This window comes from Rhinolophus sinicus, linkage group LG12, assembly GCF_036562045.2.
Source record: "Rhinolophus sinicus isolate RSC01 linkage group LG12, ASM3656204v1, whole genome shotgun sequence".
Taxonomy (NCBI): Eukaryota; Metazoa; Chordata; class Mammalia; order Chiroptera; family Rhinolophidae; genus Rhinolophus; species Rhinolophus sinicus.
In genome coordinates, this window is record NC_133761.1 from 3,058,037 (window position 1) to 3,083,603 (window position 25,567).

General features: G+C 55.3%; 1 protein-coding gene across 2 annotated transcripts in view; it reads left to right on the top strand.

Moving 5' to 3' along the window:
* Positions 1-25,567, top strand: part of COL22A1 (collagen type XXII alpha 1 chain) — a 200,560-nt gene that overhangs the window by 39,184 nt on the left and 135,809 nt on the right. For both annotated transcript variants that reach the window (XM_074316437.1, XM_074316438.1), the window contains exons 4-9: positions 2,353-2,427; positions 8,399-8,510; positions 11,588-11,711; positions 16,183-16,458; positions 21,608-21,688; positions 22,810-22,926. In XM_074316437.1, the coding sequence (XP_074172538.1) occupies positions 2,353-2,427; positions 8,399-8,510; positions 11,588-11,711; positions 16,183-16,458; positions 21,608-21,688; positions 22,810-22,926 (785 nt within the window). The remainder of the gene's footprint in view (positions 1-2,352; positions 2,428-8,398; positions 8,511-11,587; positions 11,712-16,182; positions 16,459-21,607; positions 21,689-22,809; positions 22,927-25,567) is intronic.

Here is a 25,567-nt window from a genome sequence, read left to right on the forward strand (position 1 = left end):
CCACTGTCCAGCATTTCCTTCTCAGCTCATGTGTCACTGGTCATTTCTGTTCTGCACGGACTCAAGACCTTTGTGCTTGAGCTGTGAGAACAGTGTGGATACGAGTTGGGCTGGGATCCAGCCAGCTCTGCAGACCCCACTCACTGGGCGACAGACACAATCAGGGCATCAACATAGCGCCATCAGCTCTGGGTCTTGGGGCCGGTGGAGGGGCTCCTGACACAGGTTGGGGTGGCTGAGAGCAAGGCCCTGGGGGGGCTCAAGGCTGACAAGAGTCTCAAAGGTTCAGAAGGAGGAGCCTTGAAGCAAGGAAGAAACATGAAGGTGTATGGGAACGCTGACGTTTTGGGGGCTTACACATCCCTATTCTGTCACCAAAGTCAGCCCATGAGTGCCCTGCAGGCAGGGACTGTGACTTACCTGTTATCCCTTTGGAATGTCCCTGGAACCACTCAGTACCTGGAATATATCTGCAGCTCTAGAACTATTTTAGTTTGAATACATGAGTTAATGCAGAAATAAATAGATGATTATCCAAGATATGGATATAGTTCTGGGCTGAGGGGGACTTTGGATGTTAACCCTACCTCCCTGCCTAGCAAGTGAACCCAGGGGCCCCCACAGCCCTGGGGAGCCTGGCCGGAGCAGGGATTTTGAGAGCCACTTGTCCTGACTTAACTAAGTCATCTATAAATTGCCCCTTGGGCCTCTTGAATGCATGAGGCTTAGTGACGGCCCCAGAAGGCGATTGGCAGCTGGCTTGGGGGGTGATTCCTTAAAGCAGTTTGGGTAAGTCCTAGCATCTCTGAAAAGAATCTGTCTTTTCTGTGTTCCTGGTCTTCAGACTGTCCTTGCCCGCCATCGGGAAATAGGTTGTCCCCCGAGGATATTTGCAGAGACAGGGCTCAGTGGTTCTGACCGTGAGCTCTAGCTGGCAGCCTCCAGGGCTTTGCTCATCCTCAAGGATAGAACCTTCTGAGTCAACTCATTTTCAATGACGCACAATCCCCAGCCAGTCTCTCTGGCAGGCTGCCAAGATTAAAGCAATTGATCGTCACCCCACAGCTGCCGCTGTCCTGGGTGGAGCCGTCTAAATATTGCACGGGGCCTGCATCCTTTCTCGTATTTGGTCCTAGACAGACAACTCGGTGCTGTTTCCAAAATAACCTCTTCCGTGGGGCTTGTCAGACCTCCTGGTGCCTTTTAGGATAAACATTAAAAATAGCTACTCCCAAGTCAGGGAGGGTCGCATTCATTCCCCTCGCTGCTGATTGGCAGAGAGGCTCCAACCCTGTCCCAGCCTTGGACTTTTATGTCCCCAACTATGAAAAGAGGTCACTGCGGGTGGGACTGATGGGATGGTTATCAAGGTAATGAGCGTAAGCCCAGTGCTTCTCAGGCAGGCCGGTGGACTCTCAGGTGCCTCCGCTGCTAATGAGGAGAGGGCCTCCTCTCTCGTCCCAGCCCTGTCATGGGCGTGGTCTTGCCCAGTCCCCAAAGCAGCCGGGTGACAAGTGTGTGCTTTATAAGGGCCATCCGTGCCGTGCCCCAGCTACTCACGCAGTCGTGGAGATGCGGAGGTGGGTGGCGGAGCCCACACTCGGACCCAGGATTTGAAAATTCAGTGTAGGTGTTCTTCCTGGGATTTTTAGGGCAACTGAAGGAGTCCCCTTTCCTTCCAGCTTTTTAAAGTGAGTCAGGAAGATGTTTGGATGGACAGTTAAGTGATATCATATAATGAAGTGTTTTTATTGTATGACTTTCTGCGTTGCCTTTGTATGACTGGGCAGTTTTGCTTCTTCTGGAATTTGCATCCTTCTGGAAATGTTTCTCAGGCTCCTCGGGGGGGTGGGCATAAAACACACCTTCCTGGTGGGTCCGCAGGCTCCTTGGGGGGCATAAGACACACCTTCCTGGTGGGTCCCCAGCACGCATCTCCCATTTCACTGACCTCCTGCTGCCCTGGAATTTTCACACAGAAGTTTGAGCCTTTATAAGTGACGTTCTCTCTGCCCGTATCACCTTTTGTTCTTTTCTGCTTACGTCTTACTGTTCTTTGAAGAGGAACCTCAGCCATCACCTGTCCAGGAGAGCGTCCCCGACCTCCCAAGGTGGGCTCGGTGTGGGTCTGTGCCCGTTGCTGTCACCTGTTACAATGTTGATCATAGGCATTTTGGTGTCTAGAGACTGAGCTCCATCTGGGTAGCGACAGCTCCCTGCTCATATTTGTATCTGCTCCAGGCACTGGCCATCCTACACGTTGTGAGAGGCAGGGACCTGTGTGAGGTCACATCCCACGTGCCTGGGTCACGCTTGCTCATCCATATCTTTGTCTCCTCTTGTTTTTCTCAGACGTTCTCTGCCCCAGCGTCCGTGTGGAAGGAGATCGCTTTAAGCACACCAATGGCGGCACCAAGGAGATCACAGGTGAGGGAGAAACAGCCACCCCACGTGCCCACTTTGCTGCACTGTTGGCTGGACCCGCGCGTGACCCTCTTTGGCTCGGGTGGCCCTGCTGCTTCTGCCCTCATTCCTGTCTGTCACCAGAGTCCTATAGAATGGTGCGAACTATACAGGCAGCAACTCCCATCAATGAACCAACCAACCAACAGTCAAGAAATGCAGGTTCCTCTTGGGAGTCGGTGGTGATTCGTTGGAGTCTAAACACTGCAGCAGCATGAGTGAGTTGGTGATGGAGTTGGTGGGCAAGTGAAAACACGAAAGGCAGTGACTGAAGGAGTAAATAAAGAATTGTGTCGGGGACTGAAGGGAAGAGGGAATCAGAGTGATAACTATGTGGGTGAACAGATGGGTGAGACAACAGAGAGACGCGTGACCGCAGACCCAGCAGCAGAAGTAAACCCCGGGGCCCCTGCCCAGAGGCTGTGTCTGTATGTGACAGGACGTACGGGGAGCACACGGGGGGTGGCTGAGGTGGCTTCCCCACCCTCCTGATGACGCTGAGCATGGGCTCACCCTCCCCGTGGCCAGGCGTCCTACAAAACACTTTCAGTGCATGACCTAGGGAAGCCCGCTCTCCTCACCGACGCTGCTGGGTCAGGTGCCCTGCTCTCCACCCGTGGGGTCTCGGGTCTGCTGCTTACCTGCCTTCATGCTGAAGAGTCAGGCTGCCATCAGCTGGGCGCCGTGGGCGACCAGGACCACGTGCTTTGCAAGCATCCCTCCCCCATCACTGGGGCCCTGCCATGTCGGTGCTGCTGAGGATGGGAAGATGCCGGCATCTGCGTCTTTGTGCCTGAGGGATGTTTCTAGAATGGTAACAGGTCGTGCTGCCTGTGTGCCCAGCCGGTGAGACGTGTGAAGCTAACACTCCGCAGGGGCAGCCCTCAGCCAGTGACTTGATGTGGAAACAGCCCAGCTCCACTGCCACCCCGGCGGATCATTCTGGGGTCCACATGTGTCCCCACTCCCCGGGTTCCCAGTGGGACCCAGCTGCAGCCACCAGCCGGGCCAGCAGGCTTTCCTCCCTGGCCTCGCTCCCCACTCCCCGGTCAGTCACCTCCCAGACACTAGCACTTCCGGAAGGACCCAGACTGAGACGCAGCTGGTCGTCCCTTTTGTCCTGGTGGAGTCCCTGGGGTGTGGGTGGTGCTCAGTGAGGGGCCATGATTCCCAGGGTCTCTCTGTCCCACACATGAGACGACTTCCAGCCGCTTCACTTAGTTGACTCAGTTTCCTTGAGGTGAATAGATTTGCAGCTGAGTCACTGTCCAGAGGAGAAACTGCTGGCTGGTTAGACATGGCCATTCCCACTTACTGCCCCGGTAACCCATCCCTGCCAGCCCCTGGCTTTGGACGGGTCGTTGCCCTTTAACCTCGAGCATGGAAGGGCCTGCCCGACTCTGCCCCAGGCAGCTTCTGTTGAAATCACTCTGGAAGCAAATTCTCACCTTGCTGCCTCATCCATTCTTGGCTTCCTGAACAATAAACCCTTCAGAGCAGTATCTCCCCTAAATAATTCATTGTCCACAGCGGAACAGTTTCAACAATAACACCATTCATAACAATATCAGTGACAGTTGACCCTCACTGAGCACGTGCTGTGTGCCGAGGCATTTGCACAAGTGCTTTCATGTAATTACGGCACACGAGATGGGCACTGTCGCCCAGAGAGGTGAAGTAGCTTGCCTGAGTTTGTGGCAGAGTCTGGGTTCACGTCCAGACCATGGGAAGGAAGAAGGCAGGAAGGAAGGCAGGAAGGACTCACGGATGAAGAAATGCATCTGCCTCCGCCATTGGTTGCTACGTCCGATTGAGTCCAAAGCTTTCCTAGCCTTCTGCAGACTGAAGAGCCCCGGATAGTTTTGTACTTAAGAATCACTGAGTCTTGGGAATATTCAGAGAAAGAGAGAGAGAGAATCCGCTCTTTCGACCCCGAGTCCTGAAGTGTCCCCTCCCCTCGTGGGCTCCGAGGCTCCCAGGGGCACATTGCAGTGCCTGGTGGGCACCCATCAGCACGCCGGACACATGCCCTGTTTGTACAGTGCTGAGCACACAGAGAGCCTGCGTCACCTCGAATTATCACCAGCCCAGAAAAGCGCTCCAGCCGTGCTGAGGCTGCAAGTGGAGTTACGGAAAGATGGAGCCTCAGACGTGCCAGTTTCAACGCAGCTGGGTAATCGGAGAAGCTTTTGTACTGTGGAAAACATGTGGTTCCCCAAAGCCTCACCTCCAGGCTTTTCCTTAAATGACTCTGGCTATTTTTAGGGCGTATCTGGGTTGGAACAGTGAGGATGCAGAGAACAGACAAGGCAGTTTGGAGGCGGAGATCTTAGCCTGTCCTTCCCGACGTCTCTGAGGCTCAGTTTCCCCACTTACATAACAGTGGGTCCAACCTAATGTTTCTGAAGAGCATTCTTGGCTCTGATAACCAAAGGTTCTGCACATTTGACTGACTGAAGGTATTCTGCAGCTTCCCTGGGAAGTTAGCTAGTCAATGCTTACAGAACATGCTAGAGACTGTGCAGGTCTGAAATTTGGCCAGACATCCTGGATTTCTCTCTCCTCCCACATAGGCTCTCATATCCAGATAATCGCCAACCCCAAGTAGTCTCCAGTCCAGCGGCTGCTTCCATCCCTCTAACCTGGAAAAATTTTACCAAGTCTTGTCCCCACTGGGTTTCCGGCTTGTGCATCTCCCAGCTGCCAGAACCACCTTTGAAAATAGAAATGAGATTGTGTGTCTCCCTTGCTGGAGAGCCCTTCCTCGGCTCCTCGTTGCCTGCAGAAAGAAACTCAAATTCTGCCACGTGACGGCAGCACCCAGAGTGCCCTGCCCCTGCCTGCCTCATTCCCACCCGGTGTTCCCCTCACTGTGGCTCCTGACAAAATACCCAGGATTCCCAAAAGGAACCTGGCTGACTCGGGTTCGGTGCACACCCAGCTACCTTGCGTGGCCTTTCCTCCTCCTCTGTCTGCCCAGATTTTATTTATTCTTCAAAATCAGGCCAAGCCTTGCCTTCTCAGGGAAGCCCTCCTTGATTGCCCCTTGGGTTGGCAAAGAGTTTTCCCTGTGCTCCTGTACAAGCCCAGCGGTCCCCTTCCTTGTCATTTACCAAGCCTGCTCATTCCCATGTCTGTTTCCCACTGGACAGGAAACTTTGGGGGGCAGGGATTTTTGTCCGATTCATTGTTGGGATCTGAGCAGCTAAGGGGGCATCGATTACCTAGAACAGGCTCCAAAACCTGGACTTACTGGTCCAGTGAATTTCTTCTCTCCTTCCCCTCTTTCCACGAGTGGTGCCACACACAGGAAGGAGCTGCAAAAGCGCCTGACATTTTTAGGGACAGATACCTGAATCAGATTAGACCCCATTCCTCAAACTGCTCACCATCTAGGAGGAAGCAGCCCTGTGCACAGATAAGCTGTGTGCACCTCCACCAAACCCACCAGAGGGACTGTTGTACTTGGGGTGGGGGGGATCTGGCCAAGCTTCGTCCCATGCGGACCTTTGAAGGACGAGGACAGAGTGCGCAGTGGGCACCTGGCAGGGGCAGATGCAGCCCGAGGACACTGGGCAGTCGCCAGCGCGCTGTGTCCCTGACGCCTGCTGGCTCAGCCGGCTCTGTGGCGGCAGGGACCTGCACGAAGCAATTGCTTCTTTATCTGGCGGTGCCTTGCATCAGAGTCCATTTACCTCGGGAACATTTCTCATTTTCTTCCCCGGCCCTTATGGATTGCAGGCAATTCATCTTTCCTCTGGGTGCCCTTGGCTGCCACCTAGGTAATTGCGTGTTATTCAAAGTTTTGTCGTGTTTAAGCCTTTGTTTTTATTCATTAGAATCACTAAAAGTGGAACCAGAAAGTAGAGCACATGTTTGCTTCTGTAAAACTGTTTTGTTGTTAATTCTCCCACATAATAACTGTTAGAGGGAAACCTGGCTTCAAGTGGCGATTTGTAGCGACAGTGGATGGAGCTGTGAAGTGAGGAACAGGCCCTGAGCTGTTCTCTGCCCTGGCTTTGCACAGGGCGGCATTGGGCTCATGTCCACCAGGGTCTGAACAAGAGCCACCTCTTAGTGGAGCCCCCAGGGGCCTCGGGCAACCTGGGAAGTGGCCACCATCCCCGCTCTGTACAGATGAGCAGTGGAGTCTTAGGGGCTGAGGAATTCCATCAAAGTCCTGGAGCTGCAGAAGCCCAGGGCGACTGCACTGCATGGGGCCTAGGTGTGTCTGCCTTCCCCCCCTTCGCTCCCTAAATTAAACCAGCAGCTTCTCCAGAGCAGCGCCTCCCGCTTCCACCTCCCCGGGTCCTGGCAGTAATTCCTGCAGCAGATTTGCCCAAGGTAGGCAGGAGAGTCAGAGTTTCACAAACAGGAGAGCCTCAGAGACCCGCCCGCCAGGCAGCTGGAGGTGACAGGCAGGCCCCCACTGCGTGCACCTCTGCCTGCACAGACGCACCCTGTCCTCGAGGAGGCTATGCCGTGTCCCTGCTACTGCTGGGGAAGGCGAAGGACGCCGAGCGTGCCCCTGGCCAGTGCTGAGCACCTTTCAGACCCCGGACAGACAGGCTCCGAAACGCACTTACCCCGTCTCCTTTCTGTGGAACAGAATCCGAGCCCGAAACAGCCCCTGTGCCCTTTACCACTTGGAACCCCAGAACTGTGGGGCCTCCGGGGCCTTTCCAGCCATCACCCCATTCCCACGCACACACCCCTCCCCTGCCAGGAGCTTGCCAGCCCTGAGGGACACTTCTAGGTGCAGTGGGCAGCCCTTTGGATCTTCAGAAGGTCCCTTCCTGTGTGGGGCCCAGTCAGTTCCACCAGCTGCTCCTACGGGGGCTGCTGGGCTCTGTACGATGTTAAGCCCAGAGCTGCAGGGGCCTCTTCTACCTTCTGTCCCCAGACGATGCTTAAAGGGCAGTGTCCAGTCCCTGCTGAAAGCAGGCCAGGGCTGTGTCAACAGAAGTATGGGGGCACAGGGAGTGAAGGAGTGAGGGCTTCTCTCCTCGTCCACTCAGCAGGCCTTTCCCAACATCCTGTGCCCCTGACCTGCCATGGCCGGAGGATCCCCAGGGGACAGTGTCCTCAGGATCCCCCCGCCCCCCCGACCGCTGGAGGAAGTGGCTGTCCCTTGCCTGGTCCTCTAACCAGGGCAACAGTGGTAGGTGGGGCTCTGGGGGCAGTGACAGAGCTATCACCAGGGTCAGAGGCTCCTTGTGACTGGATTTCACAGAGGACATGGATCAAAGGTTCCCACTGTGTTCCCCAGCAAGGGCTCGTGGGATGGACTGAACCAGGTCACCCTCTGTCCACAGCAACCTGCCTGAGCCCCAGGGTCATGACTTGGCCATCACTTTACATTGCCAGCGCACCTGAGGACCTCTCTGAGCATCAACACAAAAGAAGAAAAGCACCTTTCAATTAGCGCAGTATCATGGAGACAGTTTTCTTCTCTGTGATGTTTCACTCTTTAAAATTGTGAAATTTAAAAGCTGCCAAACTATAAGCAAAATGCAGATGAATTGCAGCCCTGTGGCTGCGAGAAGGAAAGCCCGAGGTCGCCTCTGCCTCTGTGCATGAAGGGTCCCCCATGGTCTTACCGAACACCCAGGCTCCCTGCACCAGCGTCCCAGCCAGGACACCCTCCACGTGCCTGGTGCTCGGTGGTGACGTGGGACGTTCACAGTGCCCACACCGCCTTGAAAGCCCCGCGTCTGTGTTTCTCCTGCACCTTTTGCCGGACTTGGACTTGGAAATGGAAGCTGTGCCTCTCTGTACTTAGTGTAGTTTATATGTTTGCTCTCCAGTACATCTTTGAATAGTTCCCTCTGCCGAAAGCCCCAACCGCACGCCCCAGGGCAGGGTGGGCAGGCTGCCTTTGCTGAGAGCCGATTCTCCTCTCTCCAGCCTCACCCCAGCTCTTCTCTTTGCACAGGTTTCGACCTGATGGATTTGTTCAGCGTGAAGGACATCTTGGGGGAGCGGGAGAATGGGGTACAGAGTTCCTACGTGCGGATGGGATCCTTCCCCGTGGTGCAGAGAACTGAGTGAGTAGCTACCTGTCCTTCCAGACCTGCTGGACACCTGGGAAAGTCACCCACGGTGGCCCCCGGAGCGCTGAGCAGGCCCTTAACCTGCTCTGTGCCCGGGAAGGTCACCCAGAAATGAAGCCCCAGAGCCACTGACCTGCAAATTTGACCTGTTCCTTAGCAGACCTGTTACCATTGCCGTCTGGTCCCCTGCTCCTTCTACAACTCGCCTGCACACAAATCTGTCATCAGTCACTCACTCATGCGTTTTCTATCAGTTCATTAATCGGCGAGCACTTACGGTTACAGGTACCCGGCACCAACTCTGGACGAGCCACTGCATTTCCAGGCAGGCATAGCTGCCCCCAGAGTCATGCAGTCGTTTTGGCCAGTGGAGACCCAGTTTCAGGGTTTCCTGGGTGCCTGGCTGTAAATGTTATTAGATGCCCTCAGTGATGGCATGTCCCTCACCTGAGGTGACGTCCCTGCCTGGCTGCTTTGTGGAGAGGATTCTAATGGAAAGATTAGTCCACAGTCTCTGGTCACGGGTTCTTGACGACACCACAGTAAGTGCTGCATTCTGCTCATCTTGGGCAGGCAGACCTTTTGAAAACAAAACTGAGATTTCATTCTGACACTCCTCCTCCATTTGAAAACCCTTTGGTGGCTCCCAGGCGTATTTAAGCTAAAGGGCTGGAAAGGCCTGCGTGTGGCCTGGCCCCACCCTGCCTTTCTGGCCTCTAGCTTGTCCCCAGCGCTCCGTTGTCTGGCTCCTCTGTCCGGGAGCCTGTCAGTATCCTCTCACTCCTGTGTTCACGCTCTCACCTCCACCTGGGGCACCTGTTCATCCTCAAAGAACGGCTCGACCATGATGCTTTCAGAGGTGCCTTCCCTGGGGCTGCAGAGTTCCCACCTGCGGACGGGACCCTCCCCTGGACTCCCAGACGCGGTCAGGCCTCGCTGAGCTAGTTCCTTGCAACCTGCATTCCCACATAAGACGCAGCAGAGTTGCCGCTAACTAATCAGTCGTGCAGTTAGTCATTTACGGCTGCCTCCCCTGCTCAGTGAGGAGCCCCAGCGCCAGGCCAAGCTCTGCCCAGAGGAGGGGACTGGTCGCTGTCTGCTGAACAGGTGAATGAATCGATCAATCCACAGTCAGCGAAAGTGCTCTGTGCGCGTCGAGCCTGGCAGAGGTGGACGTGGGACAGCGGGCCTCAGGTCTGCACTGTGCAGAAGCTGAGCTTGCGTGCGGCCGTTGTTCTAATTCAGCGAGCATCTGAGTGTCAGCCACGCACTTCCACGTGCAATTGTAATTCACAGGTTAATTTTGTTCATAATGAAAAGAAGTGTCACTTTCAATGGTTACATTTCTCTCACTTGTGTAAGGTTTAAAGGGCGTTTCACACACCTTATCTAATTTATTTCTCAGTACAATAAAATGAGGTCGCAAGGTAGGTATTATTATCGTCATTTATCTGGTGCCACATTTGAGACTCGAAATGGGACTCATTCAAAATGTCACTGTGTCGGAAGCCGTGCTTGGCCTCAAATGCAGGTCTTCCAGCTCCAAGTGCTTCCCTTTGCACTGGCGTCTTATAATCTGCTACATTGTTTGTGGAGAGGAACAGAGTAAGTCACTTTGTTTCCTTTAGATATTCTCCGTTAATGACCATTTTCCTGATTATAACAACTTTTCCTTAGTGTATACATGTGGAGATATATATCCTAAGAGACAGTCTTTTTCTCTCTCTTTCTATGAATATGTATATCTACATGCCCATATATATATAGAGAGAGAAACAGATATAACATACATATAAATATTTGGCACATATTTATATATGTATTTGTCTGCAACCTATATATATACTATATACACATATGTGTGTATTTCAAAACTAGAGGAAGAAGCTGTGTTTAGAAAACAACAGGACCATAATTGGCCTCATTAATGAAATAAAAGGAAAGTGAAGTGAAATCTGGTGGCTGCAAGCCTGTGTGTGCAGGCAGGAGGGGAAGCCCTGACTTCCGTGTTGGCCGTGACCTAGCGTGTCCTTGACCCCTGAGAAGGCTCAAGTGCTGTGAATGAAGGGCGCTGCTCCTCGTGCCAGGATGTGGTCCTGGGTGAAATCCCAGCTCTGAGAATGACTGAGCCACCGGGCCGACCCCCAGCGTGGATGTGTGAACCGAGAATCGGGGAGAACCAGACTTGGCTCACAGGTTCTGCAGCCAAACGAAGGGTCCCTGAGGGTCTGTGCGTCTGAGAACCAGGAACCCAGCCGCCTCCTCACTTCCCTCCTGGCTCTCTGGCCAGACAGCTTCCCCCTCCAGTGGCGAAGTCAGTGCCACGTGTGTTCCCCAGGCAGCTGCCTGCCCGCAGAGCAGGGCTGGACCCACCTTGGCTGCGTCTGCAGGATGAAGGGACAACCAGCAGCTGGGCAAGAGAAGCACTCTGGCGCCCAGGCCCCTGCCTGGGTGTGAGCCCCCGCCTGCCCCTCACCAGCCAGGCTGCATGCACGTGGCCCTCAGAGCCTGGCTGCTCTCAGCTGCAGCGTCATCACGTCTTCAGGGGGACAGGTTTCCTTCTGAATTCGGATGGGGAGGGCGGGCCCAGGACTGTGTGGGGCGGAGATGCAGGAGTTGAGGAGCTCCCCCTGAAACAGGGGCTCACGCCCCCACTCACGGGGCTCTGTAGGGACTGGGGGATCCTGGTACAGGGGACAGGGGCCCAAGCAGGACATGATCTCACAGCTGGGCCTTGCTGAGAGGAACAGGCAGGGAGAGGAGAAGGCTGGGGCGCTCAGCTGCATTACACCTGGGGCAGTGGCGGTTTAGCATTTATTGGTTCTGTCGTGGACGGCGAAGATGGGGAGATGCAAGCAGCCGTGCCCTGTGGGGTAGATCTGAAGGGGCCGGGATGACGAAGGGGCCACAGCCAGGGTGTACGGAGGGGCGTAGAGGCAGGCCAGAAGGTGGGTTTAGGAATGCTGAGGATGCAGATTGGCAGGACGTGGGGGGCCAGGGCGTGTCGGCTTCCTTTTGCCTCTCCTGCTCGGTCACTGAGCTTGGTATCCCCTGTCACTGTCTCCCTCCAGGGATGTGTTCCCGCAGGGTCTGCCTGATGAGTACGCCTTTGTCACGACCTTCCGGTTCAGGAAAATGTCTCGGAAAGAAGACTGGTACATCTGGCAGGTCATCGACCAGTACGGCATCCCACAGGTGAGAGCGGCGTGCCTTGTCACCTTGTCTTAGTGGCCTGCAGCCTTCTGTGTCCTTCTCATGGGGGTGGCATCACCCTACATGCTTTCTCCAGGCACCTTTCTCCTGGACCTGGGGGTGTTGGGAGTGTCCCCACCAGAGAGGGTCCAGTGCCTGCCCTCTGCTGGGGACGAAGACCTGGTTCCTGTCTCAGGGCAGCTCTGCCTAACCAGGGGCTGGCAGCCAGCTCTGCTGGCCTGTGGCATGTGCCCTGTCAGCAGCGTGAGTGGCACAGCTTGATGCTGTGTGAAGGAAAGTGGCTCAGCGTCAGTAAGACCTGGCTTCAGTCTCGTGTCTGCTCCTTACTGGGTGTGGGTCTGAAGCAGATGGGCGTTCTGAGTCTAGGTGCTCTTAGCTGTAAACTAGAGCATGGGAAGCCTACCGTGAAGGGTTAGGGAAGCCTCGAGAACAGTGCCTGAGGCCTAACACAGTCTTGTCACAGATAGTTCCCTTCTTAGGATCTCTGGTTTTACCTGCGTGAAGCTCTAAGGGCCCATCTTTGCCCACGTCTGGTGTGTTTGGGCTCCACTTCCTACAAAAGTAGAACAAGCCACCAGCAGCCTGTGGCCAAGTGAGGAAAGACTGATCTCAAAAGCGAAGCCATCAAAGCAGTCGATTGGTTTGCGATGCAAGCGACACTCCTCCGTTTGCGCTGCCAGATCGCAGTGCCGTTGTTCTCCGAGTTCATGGGCCGCCCCCTGTATCTTCCTCATTCACCATTGTCCTCTTGCAAAATGAGCTGTGGGAGGACACGAGTGGCTCTCAGCTGCAGGATACTGACTGTATTTCCACTTGGGGGTAGAATTAAGTAGAAACATGCTCAAGCCATCAGACCATGGCAGCCACACTCGTGGGCTGCCGGCTGGGGAAGGAGATGCTCCCACACAGGACGCTGTCTGCTGTGGTCAGAGCCGGACCCTGACAGGGCGTGCAGAAGCTTATCCACGCGGACACGCACTTAGGAGGAGCTAGGGACTGTCCCAGCGCCTCACAGCTTAACTCACTTCGGCCTCATCACACCCCGACGAGTGGGTTCTCCTGTTACCTTCTCACAAGGATGGGGCAGAACCACAGGGCCTCCATTTCATAGGTAATAAGAAGGAAAGGTGGGATGTGAACCGAGCAGCCGAGCTCCACGTCTGTGTCGTACCACTGTGCTCAGCTGTGCTCAGCTGTCGCCGTCAGTGAGCCGTGTGGAATGAGTTTTCTGCAGCAGCCCTGGTTAGACGGAGAGGCACAGACATTTTCAGGCTTGCCTGCTTGGTGGCCTGGTTTCGTAAGTGTGGGAGGCAGCGTGGAGGAGATGCGATTCTTCTCCACAGGCCTTTTCTGGAGAGCAGTGGTGACCCTCGTCTGCCTCCCTGGGCAGGCACACAGGTCCTGCTTCTCCTGTTTCTCAGGGTCCGGTGCAGTGGGGCTGGGCGCCTGCCAGGACATTCTTGTGGGCGAGCCTGCACCACCCCCGGTCTGGCTTCTCTTCCTTCATGGTGTTTGCAGAGCTGCGTGGGCTCCGTCTGCCATGGCTGCCTCCTCCCCTCCTCCTGCCAGAACGAGCCGTGGGCTGTGATGCTGCAGAGCCAGCCTGCCTTCAGGGACTGCAGGCTCCTTTTCCAAGAGGCGCCTGGCCGCTCCGTTCCATTGAGCGAGTCTCGGTGGCGTGCCCTTCCCTGGTAGTGTCGATGGTTGGCACCTCCAGCCTTGGGGAGGTACTGGCTCGACCAGGGAAAGGACACAGGTCCGCCGGAGGGTGGCCTGGCGCACAGTGGGGCACAGCACTGCTGTGGGGCATCTGTCATCGTAGGTCCGCACAGAGATTCTCATCCAGGGCCTTAGCTAGTGGGCAGTGAGCCACCCTGGAAAGTTGGCGTTTTCCCCTCTGCCATTTGGAGAAATGGAGGGGCCTTCACTCATTCCAGATATGACGAAGGGACAGGAAGGAGGCTGGTATTGCGGGAGCAGAGCGGGGTGTGGAGTAGTGACAAAGCTTGTATGGGGGAGACCAAATGCCCCTTGTGTCCACTGTAGGGCTTCTTGTTTGAGACTAGGCTCCGAGAAGTGGCAGGCCTGGGACCAGGAGGAGACTTGTAGTCATCTAGGCAAGAGGTGACACTGACAGCCCCGACAGTGAGCGTGACTTGTGGGGACATGGCCGGATTCCGGGTGTATTTCAAAAGTAGAAGCGACAGGCTTTGCTGACGGGTCTGTGAAGTGCCTTCCCGAGGCCCCCAACCAGCTCCGGTACAAGGGACTCAGGCCCGCGGTGCCTCCCCTGCTCTGCCTTGTAGAAGGAACAGAAACACGGAAGGGGGGCCACGTCCTCACGGAGCTGAAGCACCAGGGTGGTTCGGGGACACGCGGCGCAGACCTGTGAAGCTATTTTCAGGAACTAGACGATAATGTTTAACCGTGGACGGATTCGAGTGTGTGTACCGGAGGTATTGGATTGTTAGGGCGTGATCCTTTTCTGTTTTCCACTAAGCACCACATACCGATCGGTGATGCAATTAAAAATAAACCTTAGGGTCCGCTTGGCTATGCAAGGAGGAACCAGAACACCTGGGGAGGTGTGTTATAAGCAATGTGGCTGGCTCCCTGGACTGCAGGGGCACCTCCCTTTAACCTCAGGCCTCCCATTCATTCATTCATTCATTCATTCATTTGTTGCCTTTTTATTAAGTGCTACTGTGTGCTGTGTGCTGTCCTAGCCACTGGGGTAGAGATAGGAACAAGAGAGAAAAAGTGCCTGCTTTAAAGGATGGGGTGGGCAGGCAATAGACAGGGGAACAAAAGAAATGAACAAGACAGCCTCATATACTGACAAGGTGCTACGAGAAAATGGAAACAGCCACATGCATGGGGGTGTGAAAGCAAAGGACAGGTTAGAATCCAATTACGACGTATATGTGAGTCAGAGAAGGTGTCACTGCGGTGTCTTTGAACTTATTTAATTTATTGCAGCCGGTATTTAGAACAACGCCTGGCATGCAGTGAGCAATATGTAAGTGTCTTGCCTATATATGAATTCATTTGATCGTCATAACAACTCGATGTTACTGGTTATTGGCACCGCTGTTGGTTCTGTTTTCCAAAATGAGGAAATAGTACAGACACGCCAAATAGCTTCCGCAAGGTGACACAGCTGAAGGCTGACTTGCCAGACAATAGACAGCCTGCAGTTTTGGACAGTGTTTCAGTGAAGTGGCCGGGGTTAAGGGAGCTGACAAAGTTCAGGGTCAGGGTTAAGGAGATCAACAAAGGATATTGGGATGTACTGGGATTAGCCACAGCAGGAATGGGCAGGGCATCCTGGTGCTGACTGGAGACCAGTGAGTTCTGGAGTCATGGCCAAGGGGGCGTGTACATGGAGAAACAGCCCTCTGGAATCACGGAGCAAGGAGGGGCGGGGGGACTCAGCGCCCAGACTGACTGCTTGCTCTTCCTGCTGTTTGCTATCTGAATGGGCTTCCCGTGGGCCAAACTCAGCAGAAGCCAAAGGGCCCAGGAGCCCAGGGAAGACATCCTTAAAGCTCAGACTCTGGGAGCCAGAGCCAGGCAGGGGAGGGTGGCACATGGCTACCTGGGCAAATGATGACCAACCCCGTGGAGCTGGAACAAGGGTATCCTACTCATCCCTTCATTAGCTCAGTGAGTAGTTATTTCCTATGTAGTATTATGTCATGTCCCCACCTTGCTACCGTGATTGCATGTCACTCCTGCCCACTGTTGCATTTCTGACATCTGGCATGTTGCTTGCCTGTCACAGAGGATGTTCAGTGAGGATTGTATCCTGCAATGGATGAAGAAATGAGCACATGGATGAACATTCATTCATTCATTCATTCATTCATTCATTCTAAGAGAAACAAGAGTAGAACTTTCCTCCAGAGTCTTCCAGGCATTTTTCAAAGGGCAGGTCCATGATTCTGCTGGTGCTTCAACTTGGTCCTCCAAATGAGAGACTGCAGGTTCATGGATGGGTCTCAGACCAGGGCCCGGCCTCTGGCTGGAAGCTGTGCTCTGTTCTGCCAGCCTGGGGATTTAAGAGACACTGAAACCAGTCGGTCTCAGGACTCAAGCCTCTGTGTACTGATTGTCTCGCCATCTCATGCAGGTGCTCTTACCTGCATAGTCCCTCTGGTTAGCTGAGACGGCCACCTGGGTTCACGCGTGAGGTCACTCATTCCTTTTGATACAAGGCTTAGAAGAGCCTGCACCGTAGGTGTTATTAGCACCTACTGTTGCATGGAGGAGGCAGCCGAGGCTTAGAGGTGTGGAGCGGTATGCCCTTCGTTGACCAGCTGGTAGGGGTCACAGCCAGCACCTGCCCGGGGTGTGTCAACTCCGACTCCCCCCGCCCCTCCCTGCTCCCCCTATCCCCTCCCCACACCCCCTCCCCACTTGGAGCTCAGGGAGCCTTGTCCTCTCCTCCCAGGTGTCCATCCGGCTGGACGGCGAGAACAAGGCGGTTGAGTACAACGCGGTGGGCGCCATGCAGGACGCTGTCAGGGTGGTCTTCCGTGGGCCCCGGGTCAGTTACCTCTTTGACCGGGACTGGCACAAGGTGGCGCTGAGCATCCAGGCCCAGAACGTCTCCCTGTACGTGGACTGCGTGCTGGTGCAGACGCTGCCCATCGAGGAGCGGGAGAACATCGACATCCAGGGCAAGACCGTGATCGGCAAGCGCCTCTACGACAGCGTGCCCATCGACGTGAGTACCGGGGGCTCCGCAGCCTAGGCCCTGGGGCCACCAGGAGGGGGCCTTGGGAGTCACATATCCCCAGTGCCCCCACACCTGCCCGGGCACTTAGCAGTTCATCACCTTGGACTGTGTGGGAAGGGAGGGCCCTGACTCGGAGAAGTGCCATGTTGGAACCCAGAGTTCCCAGGGCTCCTTCCTTCAGATATTCCGTCAGTCACTCATCACCTGTGGATTGAGTACCTACTGTGTGCCAGGCACTGTCCTTAGCACTGGGGACATGGCACATTTATCTCTATATCTATATTTATGTCTATTTAGAATACAGGAAACTTGAGATCCCTATTTATCTATGCACATAATGCATATGCATAAGTACTTAGTAATTAGTAGCAATTAGTATTATAGTTTAGTTATATATACTTGTATAATTATAGAATAACACTTGTTCGTTTTACTAATTATGCGTGTACTTACTTTGGTTTAGGTACTAAAAATATAACCTAATTTGATTCTCATAATGCCTGTGAAGGTTTTAGACTGTTCCTGTATTTTAACTAAAGAAGCTTTGGCTTGGTAAGGCTAAATTAACTCACTCAGTACGGGTATATTCTATTCTTTGTCCAGGTGTTACCACATACAGTGAAATGCATAGCTCTTAAGTGTATACTTTGATGAGTTCCGTCAAATGTATACACACCTGTATAACCTATATATATATACACATATATATATGTATATATATATAAAATTAAGCTGCCCAAATCATCAGGCTGTCAGGGACGGAGAGGCTCGTCCTTCCACACCCAGGTCTCCCCGAGCTGTGTTCTCTGCATCCCGGGCTGGCCCCTCCAGTGCACCTGAGTGTGTCAGCGGAGCCGCTCGGGTGCCGAGCGTGCTGTGGGCTCTGTGATCACACGGCCACTGTCGTCAGCCTTAGGAAAATAGCAGCTCCATGATGGTGTCACTTCATCTGTCTGACACCCCTAGGCGCCCTCTGACTTAAAGACACTTGTGGTCTCATGTAGAGGAAAGTGTCACCCCGAGGTCATTTCCGTCTAGTTGAATAAATTCCCTGGGAGCAGTAAACGTCCGATATTACTGGACCCAGAGGAAGGCATCCAAGCTTGGCGAGCAGGGGAGGAGGCTGGGGGCTGCTGGGAGGGGCAGGCAGATCCGCGGGAGGAGGTGGTTTCTGGGACGAGTCCTCAAGGATGACCTGTCTGTGCAGAGGAGCTGGAAGCCGTGTGGCAGATCACGGCAGGTGTGCGCGGTGTGAGGTGGCAGGAGCGGAAAGCACAGCGTGGGGTGACGCAGGGTGGAAGGCAGGGGCCAGGCCTGTCCCCAGGGCACAGGCCTTGGGACCCACCTGTAGGTGAAGTGGCAGGAAGGGTTGAGGCAGGCAGGGAGAGTCAGGGCTGTGCTGGGGGACGTTCCCTGGGGCTGCAGAGAGCAGGGCTGGTGGGAAGGAGGGGTGAGCCCAGCTGGGGAGGGCCTGTGCCGGGATGGGCCTGGGTGTGGCCCTGGGGCTGGTGTGCTCCCTGATTACTGGCTGCTGGCCGTTTCGGCTTTCTTCTATCCTCTTAGTTCTGCGGGATGGGCGTGCACCCACCTCGACTCAGTGCAGAGCTCTTGCCGGGAACAGCAGCAAATGCCTGGCTGCATTTACTGGGAGCTCCTCACGCCGTTCAGGGCCGTTCACTCATGCTGAGTCTGTTCTTCCACATTTCGGTGCATGGGCTCCCTCACCATGCCATCCCGCTTAGTCAGTGGTCTCGCAGGCCTCACGGTCCGTATATAAGTTCTGTGTGTTGCTGTGAGTCTAGAATCTGGGTCCTGCCCTGCCCTGACTCTTAAACTTGGTGATCACGTTGGGCCCTTAACTGAGGCCTTTTAACCTACTGTGTGGAGTCTGGGCGCTTGGGTGGGTCCCTCTCTGTCCTCCTTTTGCCCCTGACATTAGCCGAGTGCCCACTTTGTACCCAATGCTGGGGAATCCCAGGGCCTCTGACGTTTGTCCATGAGAGTACTGTACCCATTTACTGTTTCATGCTGGGTTTCTGGAGTTTTAAAAAAACCTAATGAAATAGATGGAGGGGGACCAATAAATGCTGTGCGTCTTAGTAAGTCTTCCCAAGGCACAGGCTGGGTACTTGTAAGCACGTGGCTTGGGGCCTGGCGTGCAGTGGGGGAGACCACAGCAGCCTGCCGCTCCCCCGCCACGGCTGCAGCTGCCTGGCCTCCCATGGTCCTCACCACAGCCCTGCGAGTCGGTGTCCTCATCTCCATCTCACAGGAGAGGAAACAGGCTCAGGGATCGGCATGTCTTGCCAGCTGCCCTGAAGGGCAAGCAGGGCTGAGACTCACCTCTGGATCTGGCTGATCCCACACTCCAAGCCCCCTGCGCCTCTAGTTGGTCCCCATACTGCAGCGAGATCAGAGTCACCAAGCTGCAGGCCGGTGGAGCACGAGGGAAGCTGGGCCCCAGGGGGAGGGCATGCAGTAGTTCAATCCAGAAGTGCCAAGGGCCTGACATGAGCAGGGGTCTCAGAGCAGAGTGGGGGCCCGAGGGGTGTCAGGAGGTGGCCCCTGGGGGGAGGGAGAGTCAGGAGGACCAGGGTGGCCAGCGTATGGTGGGATTTCAGGCATTTGGAAAGGGTCCCTGGCTCCCCTCCTGGCTCCCAGGCTCTCTCACCCACCTGGGAGCGCCAGTGCCCAGGCCCCAGGCCATCTGTGCAACCTGCCCCGGTGGAGCCTCTGCCTGTCGTGTCCCTTCCCACCCCTGCAGCCTTGCCAGAGGCGCCCAGCTGCTGAGCCAGTTGCATGCTAATGCAGAAAGCAGGACCCTCTCTGCAAAATAGGTCTTGTTCAAAAGCACCGTTTTGTGTTTTGTCGTTTTCCGTCATCTGTGGGCTGGTGTCTGTGCAGGAAATGAAACAGACAGACCGCTGGAGGTTTCGTTTCTGCTGAGCCAAGTCAGTGGAGAGCGGGGTTCCACCGACCGGCTCTCAGACAGCCAGGAGGACGAGGTCAAAAGCTGACCATGTGTCCGGTCAGTTTGCAGAGGGACTCCCGAGTCAGCAGAGGTCAGAGAAGGCCCAGGGGAGGTGCAGGGCCAGCCAGGGCACGTCAGTGTTCAGTAAAGTAAGCATTCCTCCACCCATGGATTCAGCTCCAGACCCACGATACACGTTGGTCCACGGGCATATCCATCCCCTCGGCCGGCCATTATTGGGCTTTTACGTGTGTCAGGAATGGCTCTGCTGCTGGGGATGCAGTGAGAAGTGAGAGCGACAGAGCCCTGTCTCAGAGTTTGCAAACGAAAGTAAGAAACACTATTCGGTGCTGTGGCAAGAGCTGTTACAAAGTGTACAGGATGACGTGTTAGAGTGACAAGTGACAGGGCCTGGGCACGGGGCATCTCTGGAGGCGAAAGATGAGAGGAGCCAGCCTTGTGAAGAGCAGGAGGGAGGGAACCTGGGAACTGGGAGGGCAGAGCATGTGGGAAACAGGCTTTGTTTGAGGGCCAAGGTCAGCGTGAGTGCTCAGAGGGGAGATGGACGGATGTAAATCTAGAATTACGGCACAGCCCTCCACGTTCCCTGTAGCTGTGTGTACGCGGTGCCGCCGGGGCAGAGACAAGGGCACAGGAGCGCTTCTTGACACTGGAGGGAGCTGCATTGGTTACCTGCTGCTGTATAACAAACAGCCCCTCCTCCAAGAAAATGCAGATGAAGCACCAGGCACTCTTTGTCTCCTGGTTTCCGTGGCTCAGGCATGGGAGCGGCTAACCCAGCCGGCTCTTCTCAGCTCTCAGGAGTCGCGGTCCAGCTGTGGGCTGTATGTATGTGTGGACATCTCAGAGCTCGAGTGGGCTGAAAGCTCCACCCACAAGCCTCACTCACTTCCTTGCTGGTGGATGCTGGAAGCAGCCGGATTCTCTACTGAACTTCCCATAGGGCAGCTCAGTGTGGCAGCTGGTGTCTCCCAGGGGAGAGTGATGGGGGGAGAGGGGGAGGGAGGGAAGGGGAGAGAAAGGGAGTGAAGGAGGGAGGGAGGGAGAGGGAGAGAGGGAGAGAGTGTGCACTCCCAGCCAGAGGCCAGTGTGTGTCACCTAATCTGGGAAGTGAGCTGCCACCACTGTGCCACGTTCTGTTCATTTCAAGCCTGTGACTGAGTTCCTGCTTCACCCCAGGGCGGAGGAGCCGCTGTCCTCTTACAGGGCCACCAAAGGATGTGTTGATGTGTGTTTAAAACGACTGCTGAGGGAATGCCTGAGCATGGTTTTGGGGTGACGAGGCATTTGCTGGTTTTTCAGGGACTTTCCTAGAGGAGGGTCCATGTGCAAAGGCGAGAGGTCAGATGTTGTAGAGTGAAAGTGTGAAGTGAGGAGAAATACATCTGGAGATGCCGGCAGAGCCCGGACCTGGAGGGCTGGACCGTCCTACGAGAAGGCCTGGTTTTATTTGGGGATGGGGGGTGGGGAGGGAGGGGGAGAGAGAGAGAGAGAGAGAGAGAGAGAGAGAGAGAGAACATGCACCAGAACACGTGTTTAATACCACAGCCACTTTAAATTACAGTAAGGAGTTGTGGTATTAGAGGAGGTGATAACCCACAAAGGATCACCCCGATAAATCTAGTACCATTTGACACAAAATTAATTTTAAAAATGTTTGAAACAAAAATCATGCTAAAAAGGATTTCGTCTGGCACAGTCCACTAAGTTAAAAAAAAGGAGGTGATAGAAACAAATTTTTATTTTAAAAAGTTCATTGAAGTAACTGAGATGCCTGGAGAGTTGAAAACGAGGACCCTGACCCTTCAGACACTGTTGTGACAGCCCCATGGGAGGGGTTGTCAGTCAGCGCAGTGGCCGGAGCAGGCGGAGGGTGGTGTGATGGGGGCAGCCACTGCGCATCCAGGAGGGAAGCAACTGCGCTGATCTGTGCCAGCCCACCTCCTCGCGCGTGGGGCCCTCAGTGTCAGGAGGAGGTGTGTAAGGAGGTGACTGCTAGGCGCTCTCTGACGTTTAGCTCTGGGAAGCTAGTGACCCGCAAGGGCCCCAGAGGAGAAGTGGGACCTGGCAGCAGGGCAGGGCTTGGGTGAGACTGGAAGGTTCTGGGTCCCCAATCCTCGCCCTCTGTCCTGTTTCCCTTTGCAGTTTGACCTGCAGCGGATTGTGATTTACTGCGACGCCCGCCACGCAGAACTGGAGACGTGTTGCGACATCCCCACGGGGCCGGTGAGCAAAGACTCTTCCAGGGAGAGGTTGGGAGCAAAGCACAGGTTTCTGGGGCCTTGGCCTCCGGGAGGGAGGAGGCGCCCAGGGCCCAGGAACCAGCAGTTGGGGTCACGTGTGACCGGGGAGGAAGCCCGGTGGTCTCCCTAGCGGTCTGTTTCCTGGCCCAGTAGGACCCCTCCTGGGGTCCAGCTGTGGTCCTGGCCTCAGCACCACTGTGGGGCCCAGCTCTGGGGAGCGAGAGGCCGAGGCTGGGAGCGCAGCCCCAGGAGGGACTGACTGTCCGTGCCCCCAGGGCTCAGCCAGGCCATCGAGGCCGCTGTGGTGAGGACCTGGCGATGCAGGACAGACCTGAGCTGGCCCTGTACTCCATGCGGTCCGGCCCCTCCCCGGGACCTCTCTGCCTCTGGCCCTTGTCAAGTCTCTCCCTCTCCAGCCTCTTTACCAAATCCAGCCCCAAGGCTGCTTGGGAGGTGGGCGTAGTCATGGATCCTGCTTCCCAGGGCTGCGGGCTGAGGTCCACACACACAGGGCTCGCCTGTCGCGTCGCAGGACACAGTGAGCGCTCTTCCAACATGCCACAGCTCAGGGTGATTGTGGCACACAGGACAGAGGTGGGAGCCACCAGGGCAGGGGATTGGAGTCAGATGGGCCTGAAAGGGGGTGTGGGGGAAAGAGCTGAGGACATGTAAGAGCGGAGAGAATAAAGGGACAGAGGGGGTGTGTTGAGGGTAGCGAGGTAAGTCATTGAACACCTACTGGGTGTGGGAACTGAGTGGGTGCTTTAAGTGCTGGCCCATTAAATCCTTGGCGCCTTGGGATGGAAGCACTCTTGTTCCCATTGTGCAGACGTTAAGGCTGAGGCTCCAGGGGCTTTAGCTGTTCCTGCAGGTGCCCGAGAGGCCAGTGAAGTAGCTGAGACTAAGTTGGCCCAGGGCCCTCTCACTCCAAGGCCTCGAGTGCCAGGACGTGCAGTCTGACACACCTTGCCCTCCGGGATCACTCGCAGGCGTCCTTGGGGATCCTGGTTCCCCTTGTATTCTGAGGAAGCTCCAGGGTGCACCCCCTGCTGGGAGCAGTGCTGAGAGAGAAGCTGGTGCTGACCCACTGGGCTTTCCTTCCAGTGCCAGGTGACGGTGCTCACAGAGCCTTCGCCCCCACCTCCGAGGCCTCCCACCTCCGGCAGTGAACAAATTGGATTTTTGAAGACCATCAACTGCTCCTGCCCAGCTGGTGAAAAGGTACTCCCTGAAGTTCACCCTAAGCCCCAGCCCAGAGCCCCAGAGTCAAGCGGGGAGGCCAGTCATCAGGCCTAGCTGTGGAGGTGGGAATTTCCCATCATGCACATGGTCTGCAGGGAGGAGGCTCCCAGGCTCTCAGGTCAGGGAAGTGTTCTGGCTCCTGGGACCTCTAGTTCCTTGATTTGTATGCACAGTAGGAGGGGAGCTCCTCAGAGCGGGCTCTGATTAACACTTTCCTGGAGTTAATAAGGTATTCCCGAGGTTTTCCTGGCTCCTGTTCTATCCCCTCCACTCACATGTGACTAACTCAAACAGGATTTGGTTCAAGAATAAGACTCAGAATGGACTGTGGATGAGGGTGTGGTATGCTCTGGGGATCACGCCCGTGTCCCTTTTGTGTCGATGTTTCCTTTAACTCGCGTACTCTATAATCTAAATGTATAGATGAGGAGATTTTTATGCATCTTGTGTCGCATTTTAAAAACGAGTGTTTCCATGAACACCACCACCACCACCCATGACTGAGACCATGTGCTTCGTCGAGGGCCTGGCTCCTTCATCTGTTGGTTTGTTTTGTAGACCAGTGGCCCCTTTGATAAGAAAAAACATGCTGTCCACTGTTTGAGCTGAGCAAACATAAACACACACATAAGCATGGCAGCAGTACAGCTGTGCTAGAGCGGGTCTCCGTGAGCTCCTGCTGGACCCCCAGAGCCTGGTGTCCAGCCTGTGGTCCTGTCCAGCCATCCTGCCTGTGCCCCTCCCAGCTCAGGCCCAGCGACGTGCGAGGAGCAAGGGGGACACAGACAACAGCAGGAAGTCACAGCGGAAGTGCAGTGGAGTGGACACACCTGAAGCATTTCAGTAACAGTGTCCTCTCAATAAACCTGTCCTGGCAGGGAGTCTCCTTCCTCCCTTCTTTCCTCTCCTCTGTTCTCCTTCACATCCTCCCTCCATTATTTTCACTGAGAGTGCCAGGCCCCGGGGACACAGGGTGCCCCAAGGAGCTCTGTGTCAGGCGGGGTTGTCATCCCCGGCCCACTGCTGGGAGGCCCAGAGGAGCCAACTCAGTCCTGCTGGGAGCTGAGGCTTTTTCTAGGCAGGATGTGGAGTGAAGGTACCTCGAGCCTGGTGCAGGCGGGTTAGGAGTGAGCTGGCGGGGCGGAGCCAGGGTGGGCACACGCGGCCATGGGCAGCGACTCTGCTCCCGCCGCTGGCAGGCTCAGGGTGGCCGCAGACCATCTGCTGATCCCGCTAGGCTGTCAGTGAAACAACAAACACAGCTGTCTAAACCCAGATCCTGTCGAATCCTTGTTTTCAGTTAAGACCCCAAATGAGAGGTGTGCAGTGTTGTGAGGTTTGGATCAGTAGCCACTGTGCACACAGCCAGGGAGGGGGCCCAAACCCGCTCTGCCCAGGCCGTGGCTTGCCCCAGCCCCAGCCCCTGCCCTGGGTGTGTCCTGCAGAGGCTCCTGTGGTTCCTGGTCTGCACCCCCAGGAGGGAAGTTCGGGGTAAAGCAGGCCTCCAGGCCTCCACCCTCCCCTCCCACCCATCTCCCCACTCCTGCGATCCCGCGGTGGGTCCCCAGTTGCCCTTCTAGCCTCATCTCACGGCACTTCCCCTCCCCATTCCCACGCCAGCCGGGAACTTCCGGTTCCTAGGGGAGTCGTGATTCTTCTCCTCCTGGCGTTTGCAGATGGAGCTTCTGCCTGGCACACCTTTCCCCACTTCCCGCCTTTGTGGGTCAGGGCCTGCTCTCCTCTGAGCACATCACCCAGGAAGTCTTCCTGAGCACGTTACTGTCTGTAAGGTCTCCCTCCTGCCCCCTCCCTCCTCCCTCGCTCCCTCCCTCCCTCTCTCCCTTCCTTTCATTATTCACCATCCATCCATTCAATAACTGCATTTAGCACCTGCTCTTTCCAAGATGCTGTGACCCTTTTCTCTGCCTGTGCGTCCATCAACCATGACAGTTATCACATTAGATTAAGCATGTCTACTTGTCTTTATTTTCATAAGATGAGTTCTTTTTGGCCGAGATTGAATATTGACATGTCTGTGTTTTCAGCTAGTGATATACAGCCTGATATTATTAAATAAAGGGTGACTTGATAAGTGGATCAGGGTATGAAGGATGGATGGATAGATGGATGGATGGATGGATGGACGGACAGACAGATGGGAGGGAGGGATAAAGGAACACACTGTCCCTTTCTCGATGGCAGGACAAGGTCTCATTCTTCAAGATTATAATAAACTGACAAACTCTCAATCTCAGACTCTGGTTGGTAGGACCTGGTAACCACTTTTTGGATTCACTCAATCATCCCTTGTTTTTGACATTGAACGTTAAACGCCCATGGTGTGCTGAGCACCGAGGTTTTAAGACACACAGGACACAGTCCTCAAGAGCCCTGCAATGGAAGCTTACCTCCAGGCCTGCCCGAGAACCTCTCAGGCACAGGGGGGCCTCGTCTCCCCTCAGTGCCCCCAGAAGAGGCCACATGGAAGACCTTCCACAAACACTTCATTAAAAAGGGGTTGCTGTTCCCTCCTGCACCCTGAATTCCTTAGGAAATGTAGCCCACGGGACCCCCCAGGAAGTCTGAGCACTCTGTCATGGGAGGCAGAACTCTGGCCATG